Below are 15,873 nucleotides of genomic sequence, written 5' to 3' on the forward strand. Positions count from 1 at the left end.
AGCGATGTAGAATGTGTGTGAGGTAAACCATTCCAACGTGTCTCCCTTCTCCAGATGGTTTCAGCAGACCGGAGGGACACAGGCCACTGCCTCTGCTCACAGCCAGCCCTAACACACATGCTCACACACACTCACTAACTCACACACACACACACACACACACACACACACACACACACACACACACACACATGCTCACACACACTCACTAACTCACACACACACACACACACACACACACACACACACATGCTCACACACACTCACTCACCGATGTCTGTCTTTCTTTCCTGTAGTAAGGAGACCAATGTGTTTGAGGAGGGAGGGTACAGTGTGAATTACCTGCCACAATTAAAGGGAAGGTAGCAGCCCTTCTTGTTAAAGCCATCTAGCCTTGGATTCAGATGTGTAACCCCCCCCTCTCTCTCTCTCTCTTTCTCTCTCTCTCTTCCCCCCTCTCTCTCTCTCTCTCTCCATGTATCCCTCTCTCCAGGGAAGAGGTGAATGATAAGCTGAGAGACATGCCTGATGGGACATTCCTAGTTCGGGACGCCTCCACCAAAATGCAGGGTGACTACACACTAACACTGAGGTAGGTTACCACACTGCACACTAACACTACACACTAACACTGAGGTAGGTTACCACACTACACACTAACACTAAGGTAGGTTACCACACTGCACACTAACACTGCACACTAACACTGAGGTAGGTTACAACACTACACACTAACACTGAGGTAGGTTACCACACTACACACTAACACTGAGGTAGGTTACCACACTACACACTAACACTGAGGTAGGTTACCACACTACACACTAACACTACACACTAACACTACACACTAACACTGAGGTAGGTTACCACACTACACACTAACACTGAGGTAGGTTACCACACTACACACTAACACTGAGGTAGGTTACCACACTACACACTAACACTGAGGTAGGTTACCACACTGCACACTAACACTGAGGTAGGTTACCACACTACACACTAACACTGAGGTAGGTTACCACACTGCACACTAACACTGAGGTAGGTTACCACACTACACACTAACACTGAGGTAGGTTACCACACTACACACTAACACTAAGGTAGGTTACCACACTACACACTAACACTGAGGTAGGTTACCACACTACACACTAACACTGAGGTAGGTTACCACACTACACACTAACACTGAGGTAGGTTACCACACTGCACACTAACACTGAGGTAGGTTACCACACTACACACTAACACTGAGGTAGGTTACCACACTACACACTAACACTGAGGTAGGTTACCACACTACACACTAACACTGAGGTAGGTTACCACACTACACACTAACACTGAGGTAGGTTACCACACTACACACTAACACTGAGGTAGGTTACCACACTACACACTAACACTGAGGTAGGTTACCACACTACACACTAACACTGAGGTAGGTTACCACACTACACACTAACACTGAGGTAGGTTACCACACTACACACTAACACTGAGGTAGGTTACCACACTACACACTAACACTGAGGTAGGTTACCACACTACACACTAACACTGAGGTAGGTTACCACACTACACACTAACACTGAGGTAGGTTACCACACTACACACTAACACTGAGGTAGGTTACCACACTACACACTAACACTGAGGTAGGTTACCACACTACACACTAACACTGAGGTAGGTTACCACACTACACACTAACACTGAGGTAGGTTACCACACTACACACTAACACTGAGGTAGGTTACCACACTACACACTAACACTGAGGTAGGTTACCACACTACACACTAACACTGAGGTAGGTTACCACACTACACACTAACACTGAGGTAGGTTACCACACTACACACTAACACTGAGGTAGGTTACCACACTACACACTAACACTGAGGTAGGTTACCACACTACACACTAACACTGAGGTAGGTTACCACACTACACACTAACACTGAGGTAGGTTACCACACTACACACTAACACTGAGGTAGGTTACCACACTACACACTAACACTGAGGTAGGTTACCACACTACACACTAACACTGAGGTAGGTTACCACACTACACACTAACACTGAGGTAGGTTACCACACTACACACTAACACTGAGGTAGGTTACCACACTACACACTAACACTGAGGTAGGTTACCACACTACACACTAACACTGAGGTAGGTTACCACACTACACACTAACACTGAGGTAGGTTACCACACTACACACTAACACTGAGGTAGGTTACCACACTACACACTAACACTGAGGTAGGTTACCACACTACACACTAACACTGAGGTAGGTTACCACACTACACACTAACACTGAGGTAGGTTACCACACTACACACTAACACTGAGGTAGGTTACCACACTACACACTAACACTGAGGTAGGTTACCACACTACACACTAACACTGAGGTAGGTTACCACACTACACACTAACACTGAGGTAGGTTACCACACTACACACTAACACTGAGGTAGGTTACCACACTACACACTAACACTGAGGTAGGTTACCACACTACACACTAACACTGAGGTAGGTTACCACACTACACACTAACACTGAGGTAGGTTACCACACTACACCAGGCTCACTCCTTTCACAAGAGTTTCTGGACAGGGGGATGTTGTTTTTATATCAAGTAACAACCCCTGAAGTAGTTATTACTGGTTCATTTCTAGTGAACTCTCATCTATAGGAGTCTGAATGCCTCTACAAAGTGCTCTCTCTCTCTCTCTCTCTCTCTCTCTCTCTCTCTCTCTCTCTCTCCCTCTCTCTCTCTCTCTCTCTCTCTGTGTGTGTGTAGGAAAGGGGGCAACAACAAGTTAATCAAGATCTACCACCGGGATGGGAAGTACGGTTTCTCAGACCCCCTGACGTTTGGTTCTGTTGTGGAGCTGATCAATCACTATAGACATGAATCCCTGGCCCAGTACAACACCAAGCTAGACGTCAAACTCATGTTCCCCATCTCACACTACCAGCAGGTACGGACGAGCCTACACACTGTCTACTGTCCACTTCTCACTGTCCTTCTCCTCTCTGTCATCCTCTCTCTCTCTGCACCTCTTGCTCCTCTCCTCCTCTTCCTGTACTCTCCTCTCTGTCCTTCTCTCTGTCCTCTCATCTCTCTGTACTTCTTGCTCCTCTCCTCCTCTTCCTGTACTCTCCTCTCTCTCCTTCTCTCTGTCCTCCTCTCTCTCTCTGCACCTCTTGCTCCTCTCCTCCTCTTCCTGTACTCTCCTCTCTGTCCTTCTCTCTGTCCTCTCCTCTCTCTCTGCACCTCTTGCTCCTCTCCTCATCTTCCTGTACTCTCCTCTCTGTCCTTCTCTCTGTCCTCTCCTCTCTCTGTACTTCTTGCTCCTCTCCTCTTCCTGTACTCTCCTCTCTGTCCTTCTCCTCTCTGTCCTCCTCTCTCTCTCTGTATCTCTTGCGCCTCTCCTCCTCTTCCTCCCCTGCCCCTCCTCTCCTGTCTGTCCCCAGTAAGTCTGTTGAATAGTTCTGGGGGTCGTTCCCTTCCTGCCCATCATGCAGCATGATTCACACAGCATGGTGAGATATTACCCAGTTTATTCTGCTCTCTCTCTCCTGCCCTGCTCTGTGCTGCTCCTCACTGCTGCTCCTCACTGCTGCTCCTCACTGCTGCACCTCACTGCTGCACCTCACTGCTGCACCTCACTGCTACTCCTCACTCCTGCACCTCACTGCTGCTCCTCACTGCTGCTCCTCACTGCTGCTCCTCACTGCTGCACCTCACTGCTGCTCCTCACTGCTGCTCCTCACTGCTGCACCTCACTGCTGCACCTCACTGCTGCACCTCACTGCTGCTCCTCACTGCTGCTCCTCACTGCTGCACCTCACTGCTGCACCTCACTGCTACTCCTCACTGCTGCTCCTCACTGCTGCTCCTCACTGCTGCACCTCACTGCTGCACCTCACTGCTGCTCCTCACTCCTGCACCTCACTGCTGCTCCTCACTACTGCTCCTCACTGCTGCTCCTCACTGCTGCTCCTCACTGCTGCACCTCACTGCTGCACCTCACTGCTGCTCCTCACTGCTGCACCTCACTGCTGCACCTCACTGCTGCTCCTCACTCCTGCACCTCACTGCTGCTCCTCACTACTGCTCCTCACTGCTGCTCCTCACTGCTGCTCCTCACTGCTGCACCTCACTGCTGCACCTCACTGCTGCACCTCACTGCTGCTCCTCACTGCTGCTCCTCACTGCTGCTCCTCACTGCTGCCTAAATAATGACACACATCCTCCATGTTAAAAGGCCGCTCCTGCATTTATTCCTTTTTTCCCTCATTCCCTCGTTCTCTCTCTCCTGGCGTGGCTCCCGTGCTCAGCCAGTCATTACTCAGAGACCTCCGCTCCAAAGCGCGAAGCGCTCCGCCCCTTAGCACATAGAGCAAGGCATCATGGGTCCTGAATTAATGAGGCCAATAGGAAGTCTCCCTCTGTAAGCACAATCAGACAGGTTATTCCCTCCAGTCCTGTACTCCTCCCTCTCTCTCTCTCTCTCTCTCTCTCTCTCTCTCTCTCTCTCTCTCTCTCTCTCTCTCTCCGTCTCTCCGTTTCTCCGTCTCTCCGTCTCTCCGTCTCTCTCTCCCTCTCTCTGTCTCTCTGTCTCTCTCTCTCTCTCTCTCTCTCTCTCTCTCTCTCTCTCTCTCTCTCTCTCTCTCTCTCTCTCAGCACTTCATGTCAATGTATCGCCCTCTAATACTCTTTCTCTCTTTCTTTCATTCTCTTACTTTCTCTCAGGACCAGCTGGTGAAAGAGGACAACATTGACGCGGTGGGGAAGAAACTCCAAGAATATCACAATCAATACCAAGAGAAGAGCAAGGAGTACGACCGGCTTTATGAGGACTACACAAAGACTTCACAGGTACCGTACAGCGCACACTACACTACACCGTTAGCACATCATACCACACACTACACTACACCGTTAGCACATCATACCACACACTACACTACACCGTTAGCACATCATACCACACTACACTACACCGTTAGCACATCATACCACACACTACACTACACCGTTAGCACATCATACCACACACTACACTACACCGTTAGCACATCATACCACACACTACACTACACCGTTAGCACATCATACCACACACTACACTACACCGTTAGCACATCATACCACACACTACACTACACCGTTAGCACATCATACCACACACTACACTACACTGTTAGCACATCATACCACACACCTCACTACACCGTTAGCACATCATACCACACACTACACTACACCGTTAGCACATCATACCACACACTACACTGTTAGCACATCATACCACACACTTCACTACACTCACATCACTAAACAAAAAACAGACCTAGTAACTACCACCAACTATGTTCTATTTTAATCATGATAAAGCAGTAATTATGTCTGTGCCAGGCAGATACATCGACACGATAGATATACTTTATTCATTGGAAAGTTGCAGCGTTATTGAGCTGACGAGTGGAAGATTGATGGCCCTGATATCATGTTAACCCTCTCAGGAGATTCAGATGAAGAGGACGGCCATCGAGGCCTTCAACGAGACCATCAAGATCTTTGAGGAGCAGTGTCACACACAGGAACGCTACAGCAAGGACTACATGGAGCGCTTCCGCCGGGAGGGCAACGACAAGGAGATTGAGAGGTATGCTCTCTATTTGTCGTCAGGCAAAGTATTGTTTGTGTACAGATTAGTGGTGTCTGGATTGACCTTAAGGTTTGAACAGAATCTTATGTTGTGGTGGTGATGGACATAGTTATGAATAATGGTAGTAGTAGCACAGTAGTACGCAAACAATATGCGGTATCCTAACCCATCCTCCTCCCCTCTCCCCCTATCCTCCCCCTCTCCTCCCCCACATCTTCTCCTCTTCCTCCTCCTCCTCTCCTCTCCCACTCTCTTCCTCCCCTTCTCCTCCCCCTCTCCTCCTCCCCTCTCCTCCTCTACCCCACATCTTCTCCTCTTCTTCCTCCTCCTCTCCCCTCCCGCTCTCCCCCTCCCCTTCTCCTCCCCTTCTCCTCCTCCCCTCTCCCCCTCTCCCCCACATATTCTCCTCTTCCTCCTCTTCCTCTCCTCTCCTCTCCCACTCTCCTCCTCCCCTTCTCCTCCCCCTCTCCTCTCCTTCTCCTCCCCTACTCCTCCCCTCCTCTTCCTCCTCCACCTCTCCTTTCCCTCTCTCCTCCCCCTCTCCTCTCCTTCTCCTCCCCTCCTCCTCCCCTCCTCTTCCTCCTCCTCCTCTCCTCTCCCACTCTCCTCCTCCCCCTCTCCTCCCCTCCTCCTCCCCTCCTCCTTCACCTCTCGTTTCCCTCTCTCCTCCCTCTTCTCGGTCCTGTAGGATCATGATGAACTATGAGAAGCTAAAGTCTCGTCTGGGGGAGATCCACGACAGTAAGATTAGTCTGGAGCAGGACCTGAAGACTCAGGCGCTGGACAACAGAGAGACGGACAAGAAGATGAACAGCCTCAAACCTGACCTCATCCAGCTCCGCAAGATCAGGGACCAGTACCTGGTGTAAGTTACTCAGACAGGAAAGAGTTAACATAGAGTAACACCAGAACCTTGTGTAAGTACACTATACAGGAAAGGGTTAACTTACCTTACAGTGAAACGCTTACTTACAAACCCTTAACCAACAATGAGGTTAAGAAAAATAAGTGTTAAGTAAAAAAATAGATAAGTAAAAAAATAAAAGTAACAAATAATTAAAGAGCAGCAGTAAAATAACAGTAGCGAGGCTTTATACAGGGGGTACCGGTACAGAGTCAATGTGGAGGCTATATACAGGGGGTACCGGTACAGAGTCAATGTGGAGGCTATATACAGGGGGTACCGGTACAGAGTCAATGTGGAGGCTGTATACAGGGGGTACCGGTACAGAGTCAATGTGGAGGCTATATACAGGGTGTTACGGTACAGAGTCAATGTGGAGGCTATATACAGGGGGTACCGGTACAGAGTCAATGTGGATGCTATATACAGGGTGTTACGGTACAGAGTCAATGTGGAGGCTAAATACAGGGGGTACCGGTACAAAGTCAATGTGGAGGCTATATACAGGGGGTACCGGTACAGAGTCAATGTGGAGGCTATATACAGGGGGTACCGGTACAGAGTCAATGTGGAGGCTATATACAGGGGTACCGGTACAGAGTCAATGTGGAGGCTATATACAGGGAGTACCGGTACAGAGTCAATGTGGAGGCTATATACAGGGGGTACCGGTACAGAGTCAATGTGGAGGCTATATACAGGGGGTACCGGTACAGAGTCAATGTGGAGGCTATATACAGGGGGTACCGGTACAGAGTCAATGTGGAGGCTATATACAGGGGGTACCGGTACAGAGTCAATGTGGAGGCTATATACAGGGAGTACCGGTACAGAGTCAATGTGGAGGCTATATACAGGGAGTACCGGTACAGAGTCAATGTGGAGGCTATATACAGAGGGTACCGGTACAGAGTCAATGTGGAGGCTATATACAGAGGGTACCGGTACAGAGTCAATGTGGAGGCTATATACAGAGGGTACCGGTACAGAGTCAATGTGGAGGCTATATACAGAGGGTACCGGTACAGAGTCAATGTGGAGGCTATATACAGGGTGTTACGGTACAGAGTCAATGTGGAGGCTATATACAGGGTGTTACGGTACAGAGTCAATGTGGAGGCTATATACAGAGGGTACCGGTACAGAGTCAATGTGGAGGCTATATACAGGGTGTTACGGTACAGAGTCAATGTGGAGGCTATATACAGGGTGTTACGGTACAGAGTCAATGTGGAGGCTATATACAGAGGGTACCGGTACAGAGTCAATGTGGAGGCTATATACAGGGAGTACCGGTACAGAGTCAATGTGGAGGCTATATACAGGGAGTACCGGAAAAGAGTCAATGTGGAGGCTATATACAGGGGGTACCGGTACAGAGTCAATGTGGAGGCTATATACAGGGTGTTACAGTACAGAGTCAATGTGGAGGTTATATACAGGGTGTTACAGTACAGAGTCAATGTGGAGGCTATATACAGAGGGTACCGGTACAGAGTCAATGTGGAGGCTATATACAGGGGGTACCGGTACAGAGTCAATGTGGAGACTATATACAGGGTGTTACGGTACAGAATCAATGTGGAGGCTATATACAGGGGGTACCGGTACAGAGTCAATGTGGAGGCTATATACAGGGGGTACCGGTACAGAGTCAATGTGGAGGCTATATACAGGGGGTACCGGTACAGAGTCAATGTGGAGGCTATATACAGGGGGTACCGGTACAGAGTCAATGTGGAGGCTATATACAGGGGGTACCGGTACAGAGTCAATGTGGAGGCTATATACAGGGGGTACCGGTACAGAATCAATGTGGAGGTTATATACAGGGGGTACCGGTACAGAGTCAATGTGGAGGCTATATACAGGGGGTACCGGTACAGAGTCAATGTGGAGGCTATATACAGGGGGTACCGGTACAGAGTCAATGTGGAGGCTATATACAGGGTGTTACGGTACAGAGTCAATGTGGAGGCTATATACAGGGTGTTACGGTGCAGAATTAACGTGGAGGCTATATACAGGGTGTTACGGTACAGAGTCAATGTGGAGGCTATATACAGGGTGTTACGGTACAGAGTCAATGTGGAGGCTATATACAGGGTGTTACGGTACAGAGTCAACGTGGAGGCTATATACAGGGTGTTACGGTACAGAGTCAATGTGGAGGCTGTATACAGGGTGTTACGGTACAGAGTCAATGTGGAGGCTGTATACAGGGTGTTACGGTACAGAGTCAATGTGGAGGCTAAATACAGGGTGTTACGGTACAGAGTCAATGTGGAGGCTATAAACAGGGGGTACCGGTACAGAGTCAATATGGAGGCTATATACATGGTGTTACGGTACAGAGTCAATGTGGAGGCTATTAACAGGGGGTACCGGTACAGAGTCAATGTGGAGGCTATAAACAGGGGGGTACAGAGTAAATGTGAGCGGGTTAGAGAGGCCAGTACCTGGTGTAAGTTACTCAGACAGGAAAGAGTTAACATAGAGTAACACCAGTACCTTGTGTAAGTAGTCTAGGATGGAGTAAAGAGTTAACACGCTGTAAGGCTGTAGTAGGGACCAGTACGTTGTGTAAGTAACCCAGACAGCTTACCTGGAGCTCCTACGGGGTTAACTGGAGAGCTGCCATATTAAGCTTGTGCTTCCTCTTAGCTACAGCAGACTCTCTGTTGGGAAGTCCCTGGGCTGCCTGGGGATAGAAAGGCCATGGGTTCTAGGAATCCTGCAATAGCATTACCTAGCATTACCAGGCCTGCCTCGTTTCTATACATAGATTTCTTCAGAAGGGTTGTGGGAGTGCTACTAATTAAATACGCTTTGTCATCTGTTCGGTTAAATGGAGGAATGACGTGCATAACGAAAGAAGGGCTGTAACTCAAACGTTTTTTTAGTAATTTCTCCTCTTTTCATTATCTCTCTCTCCTCTCTTTGTCTGTCTCTCTCTTTCTCTCTCTCTCTGCAGCTGGCTCAATCACAAAGGAGTGCGTCAGAAACGAATTAATGAGTGGCTGGGGATCAAGAACGAGAACACAGATGAGTAAGTGTTCAGAGCCCAGCCTCACGGCCTCCCAGCCTCGCGGCCTCCCAGCTTCACATCCTCATAGCCCCCCAACCTCACAGCCTCCGAGCTTCACGGCCCCCCAGCTTCACCGCCTCAAGGCCTCTCAGTCCCCCAGCTTCACAGCCTCCCAGCTTTACAGTCCCCCAGACTCACAGCTTTCCAGCCTCACGGCCTCCCAACCTCATGGTCTCCCAGTTCTCACGGCCCCCCAGCCTCATGGCCTCCGAGCTTCACCGCCTCACCGCCTCAAGGCTTCACAGCCCACCAGCTTCACAGTCCACCAGCTTCACAGCCTCCCAGGTTCACAGACTCCCAGCCCCCCAATCTCACAGCCCCCCAACCTCACAGCCTCCCACTGCAAGGCTCATTCTTTCTCTAATGTAGACATACTGTAGCAATATACTGCACATTGGCGTTGCTCATTCACAATAGTCATCTTTTCACTATACTCATGTTGGAGGAATGTACAGTGCATTCAGACCCCTTGACATTTTCCACATTTTGTTACGTTACAGTGTTATTCTAAAATGTATTAAATATTTTTTCCCCTCATCAATCAACACACAATAACCCATAAGCACAAAGCAAAAACAGGTTTTTAGATTTTTTTGCAAATGTATCATTTTGAAGCACCTTTGTCAGTGATTACAGCCTCTAGTCTTGGGTATGATGCTACAAGCTTGGCACACCTGTATTTGGGGGGTTTCTCCCATTCTTCTCTGCAGATCCTCTCAAGCTCTGTCAGGTTGGATGGGGAGCATTGCTGCACAGCTATTTTCAGGTCTCTCCAGAGACCGATCGGGTTCAAGTCTGGGCTCTAGCTGGTCCACTCAAGGACATTAAGAGACTTGTCCCAGAAGCCACTCCTGAGTTGTCTTGGCTGTGTGCTTAGGGTTGTTGTCCTGTTGGATGGTGAACCTTCTGAGGTCCTGAGCGCTCTGGAGCAGGTTATCATCAAGGATATCTCTGTACTTTGCTCCATTCATCTTTCCCTCGATCCTGACTAGTGTCCCAGTCCCTGCCGCTGAAAAACATCCCCACAGCATGATGCTGCCACCACCATGCTTCACCGTAGGGATGGTGCCATGTTTCCTCCAGACGTGACGCTTGGCATTCAGGCCAAGGAGTTCAATCTTGGTTTCATCAAACCAGAGAATCTTGTTTCTCATGGTCTTAGAGTCTTTAGGTATCTTTTGCCAAACTCCAAGCGGGCTGTCATGTGCCTTTTACTGAGGAGTGCCGTCCGTCTGGCCACTCTACCATAAAGGCCTGATTAGTGGAGTGCTGCAGTGATGGTTGTCCATCTGGAAGGTTCTCCCATCTCCACAGTAGAACTCTAGAACTCTGTCAGAGTGACCATCGAGTTCTTGGTCACCTCCCTGACCAATGCCCTTCTCCCCCTGATTGCTCAGTTTAGCCGGGCGGCCAGCTCTAGGAAGAGTCTTCGTGGTTCCAAACCTCTTCCATTTTAGAATGATGGAGGCCACTGTGTTATTGGGGACCTTCAATGCTGCAGAAATTTTTTGGCACCCTTCCCCAGAATTGTGCCTTGACACAGTCCTGTCTCGGAGCTCTACGGACAATTCCTTCAACCTCATGGCTTGGTTTTTGCTCTGACATGCATTGTCAACTGTGTGACCTTATGTAGACAGGTGTGTGCCTTTCCAAGTCATGTTCAATCAATTAAATTTACCACAGGTGGACTCCAGTCTAGATGTAGAAACATCTCAAGGATGATCATGAAAACAGGATGCACCTGAGCTCAATTTCGAGTCTCATTGCAAAGGGTCTGAATACTTATATAAATAACTATTTCAGATTTTTATTTTTTATAAATTGGCAACAAAAATCTAAAAACCTGTTTTCTCTTTGTCATTATTGGGTGTTGTGTGTAGATTGCTTAGGAAAACAGTGTATTTAATACATTTTAGAATAAGGCTGCAACGTAACAAAATGTGGAAAAAGTCAAGGGGTCTGAATACTTTCTGAATGCCCCGTAAATCTGAGGCAATCATTCTCATTTGATATTTTGGCTACATCATAAATCCATCAATTAAATGAATCCCTGCTAAACCCTATGCTTGTCTCTTTCCCCTGTCTCCTGTGTTTGTAGAGGGTACTTTGTCAGTACAGAGGAGGATGACAACCTGCCACACTATGATGAAAAGACCTGGTTTGTAGGAGACCTGAACAGAACCCAGTCTGAAGACCTCCTACTGGGCAAACCTGACGGAGCTTTCCTCATTAGAGAGAGTAGCAAGAAAGGCTGCTATGCATGCTCTGTAGTGTAAGTACTGAAGTCTATACTAGCTATGCATGCTCTGTAGTGTAAGTACTGAAGTCTATACTAGCTATGCATGCTCCGTATTGTAAGTACTGAAGTCTATACTAGCTATGCATGCTCTGTAGTGTAAGTACTGAAGTCTATACTAGCTATGCATGCTCTGTAGTGTAAGTACTGAAGTCTATACTGGCTATGCATGCTCTGTAGTGTAAGTACTGAAGTCTATACTAGCTATGTATGCTCTGTAGTGTAAGTACTGAAGTCTATACTAGCTATGCATGCTCTGTAGTGTAAGTACTGAAGTCTATACTAGCTATGCATGCTCTGTAGTGTAAGTACTGAAGTCTATACTGGCTATGCATGCTCTGTAGTGTAAGTACTGAAGTCTATACTAGCTATGCATGCTCTGTAGTGTAAGTAATGAAGTCTATACTAGCTATGCATACTCCGTAGTGTAAGTACTGAATTCTACACTAGCTATGCATGCTCCGTAGTGTAAGTACTGAAGTCTACACTAGCTATGTATGCTCTGTAGTGTAAGTACTGAAGTCTATACTAGCTATGCATGCTCTGTAGTGTAAGTAATGAAGTCTATACTAGCTATGTATGCTCCATAGTGTAAGTACTGAAGTCTATACTGGCTATGCATGCTCTGTAGTGTAAGTACTGAAGTCTATACTAGCTATGTATGCTCTGTAGTGTAAGTACTGAAGTCTATGCTAGCTATGCATGCTCCGTAGTGTAAGTACTGAAGTCTATACTAGCTATGTATGCTCCATAGTGTAAGTACTGAAGTCTATACTGGCTATGCATGCTCCGTAGTGTAAGTACTGAAGTCTATACTGGCTATGCATGCTCCGTAGTGTAAGTACTGAAGTCTATACTGGCTATGCATGCTCCGTAGTGTAAGTACTGAAGTCTATACTGGCTATGCATGCTCCGTAGTGTAAGTACTGAAGTCTATACTGGCTATGCATGCTCCGTAGTGTAAGTGACTCAATATTTACTAGTGAATGAGTCTCTGTACTGATGATGTACCATGGTAATTGTTTTTAAGTTGTGGTAGTTCAATAATGTTATGTGAGTGTGTGAAAAAGTGCTGTTATATAAGCAGGTGTCCATGTCCAACTGCTCTGTTTTCAGTTAGACTAGTACTAACACCTCCTCTCTGTCTTCCTCTCTGTCGTCTCTGCAGTGTGGAGGGTGAGGTGAAGCACTGTGTGATTTTCAGCACACCGAAGGGCTACGGCTTCGCTGAACCTTACAACCTTTACAGCTCTCTGAAAGACCTAGTCCTGCACTACCACCAGACCTCCCTGGTCCAGCACAACGACTCCCTCAACGTCTGCCTGGCCTACCCGGTCTACACACAGATGCCCTCCTCCTCCGGCCCTTCCCCACGGAGATGAGCCCCCCCCCCGCCCAGAACCCCAACAGACTACCCACCCTACCTACCCAGCCCCAGGAGGGATGAGGGGACAGGGGGATGGGGTTGGGGGGGTACAGGGGTCAGCCTCATAATCCAAACTAGTACCCAGAACCTGAGAAAAACACCTGAGAGAGGGGAAAAAAGCAACATAAACACTTGCTGCAACACACGTCAGCCACCTTGGAGTTATATATATTTTTACTAGAACAATTGGAGGGCATTCTTTGTAAAGACTGCTTGATTTGCACAAGGAAGTTTTAAATGTTTGTGAATGTGAAAAAACGTAAGGAAAGGAGAAGAGCCGAGTTTCAGGTGACCTAAACTCCAGCCGGGACTCTTTTACAGAAAAACAGCATCATGAAAACACTCCATTCTGAGGCTTTGTTTCCCGTCGTCCGTCTGTTTGCCCAAATTATTATTTTATTTCATTCCTTTTACTTTTTTTTGCAGAGTTTGTTATCTGAATTTTTTTTCATTTGGACAATTCATTTAGTTTACTGCTTATTTGCTAAATGCAAGAGATGATGATGTCGAGTGTTCTCTGTCCCTCTCCGTATGAGAAGCAAAAATAATGTAGCATAACAAATGAAGGACAGTTGTTCAGAGTGTTTCTCCATAGACTGCTGCTGAAGGGTTGGGGAGGGGAGGGGAGGGTAGGGGAGGAGAGGGGAGGGGAGGATGATGGAAGCAGACAGTGGAAGGGAGGGAAGAGTCGAAAGGGGCCACATACGGGAGTTAAAAAAAGGTTTTGTCGTCTTAAAAGAAAAAAGGTTTTATATTAAGCAGAGATGGAGAGTGAGTTTGTTTTCTTGCTTGGCTGGATCCTATTTCCTTTGACACATTGTACGTTATGGTAACGTTACAATCACGATGTTACAGTCCGTACAGAGACCAAAGTTGGCATGAGGAGAGAAAAGTCCACCATTGTGTTTTTCTTAGTCTGTATGAACGGAGAAGAGAAATTAGAGAGCTTGCTTTGTTTGATACCACAGATACAGCAGAGTTTTGGGCCAGTGTTCGTCCACTATACTGAAAGGTTTGGATTAAACCAAATGGTACGCACAGACTGAGTTGGTCGATGGGTTTGACCGTCTGGATTCCGGTCACGTCGAGTTAGAAGCACTTATCTAAGAGGAGAGCCCAGGCAAGGACGCACCGTACGGTCTGACACCAGAAACAAACAACCTTAGAAGCTGAAAGACATTTTATGTGTGGTTTTAAAACAAGAAGTTGTATGTATGTGCTAAAGTCTGTTTAAAACAAACAGGGACTTGTTGTTTTGGTTACAGAACCTTTGAGACAATAAGCTTTGATCTGAGAGCAGGTAGGGGGCTGAGGGGTTCCAAGCTGACGACACATGCTTTACGTGATGATGATGATGACGATTAATCCAACATTGCGTTATGATTATGTAGGTTAGCAGTCACCCGGAGAGCTGAATGAACCCAGCTCCCAGACAGACTCACAGGACAGATCATCAAAGTGCACAGTGAAGCTTTTGAAGAGCGAATTATTTCAACAACCTACAAAAATATATATATATTTTTTTTTTTATGTGTTTCACTCAAACCTCATACTCGGTGCTTGACTTTATAACCAGTGGAAACATTTCAAAAAAGAAATAAAAAGAAAACCATTATAACATTGTACAATAAACATGAACAAAATGACAAACAAAACCACAATCTGCAATTTCCAGTATATTCAGTCACCTCTACTTCCTGATATGAAACTTTCTATTCTGATTGGCTGTTGTTGTTTGTCTACTGTTTTACCGTTGGCTCTCCTTGCTGCCTATCCAATGAGCCATCTCTCAGACAGACAATGGTCACGTGTGGGGGGTCCTGTCTCTCCCAGACAGTTGTCCCCTCTCTGACTGTGTTAACCTCAGGCCCTATTTGAAGGCCTTGTTGACAGGAGAGGGTAGTGCTGCAGCAGAGGGTTGATTTTGTTCTCAGGGTCACTAAGACAGCTGTTGTAAATGGGACAAGCTCAGCCCTTGTTTACAACTATGAGGAGCAAGCCCCCTCCAAATTTCTGCCCCTTACCATGCTCTATTGGGGTAAAGACACCACCCCGGCATCAACACTGTGAGTGTGGTAAGGCCCACTACCAAATTTGATCAAACAGATAGTTACACATAAAAATGTTTATTCAAATAAGTAGTTCTTGTCACATTTTGAAAACACACTCGTTACAAAGTCAGACTGCACCTGTCTATCGTCTGCAAGGTCTCTACTAAACTACCAGTGGAAACCAGTATGGTGAAGGGGTCACACCAGTGAGAACCAGTACACTCTTAAAAAGAAAGATGCTATCTAGAACCTAAAAGGGTTCTTCGGTTTTCCTCATAAGAGAACACTTTGAAGGACCCTGTTTGGTTCCAGGTAGAACCATTTTGGGTTCCATGTAGAACACTTTCCACAGAGTGTTTTACCCAAAAGGGTTCTAGCTGGAAGCAAAAGGGA

General features: G+C 47.2%; 1 protein-coding gene across 1 annotated transcript in view; it reads left to right on the forward strand.

Annotated features, from left to right (window-relative positions):
- LOC139409497 (phosphatidylinositol 3-kinase regulatory subunit gamma-like) overlaps positions 1-15,084 on the forward strand; it is a 307,517-nt gene extending 292,433 nt beyond the window's left edge. Inside the window, exons 8-15 of the mRNA XM_071154732.1 lie at positions 494-592; positions 2,838-3,018; positions 4,797-4,922; positions 5,570-5,712; positions 6,404-6,580; positions 9,594-9,668; positions 11,806-11,979; positions 13,172-15,084. Of these exons, the coding sequence (XP_071010833.1) occupies positions 494-592; positions 2,838-3,018; positions 4,797-4,922; positions 5,570-5,712; positions 6,404-6,580; positions 9,594-9,668; positions 11,806-11,979; positions 13,172-13,385 (1,189 nt within the window). The 3' untranslated portion in view covers positions 13,386-15,084. The remainder of the gene's footprint in view (positions 1-493; positions 593-2,837; positions 3,019-4,796; positions 4,923-5,569; positions 5,713-6,403; positions 6,581-9,593; positions 9,669-11,805; positions 11,980-13,171) is intronic.
- Positions 15,085-15,873: the final 789 nt, after the last annotated feature.

This window comes from Oncorhynchus clarkii, chromosome 5 (assembly GCF_045791955.1).
Source record: "Oncorhynchus clarkii lewisi isolate Uvic-CL-2024 chromosome 5, UVic_Ocla_1.0, whole genome shotgun sequence".
NCBI lineage: Eukaryota > Metazoa > Chordata > Actinopteri > Salmoniformes > Salmonidae > Oncorhynchus > Oncorhynchus clarkii.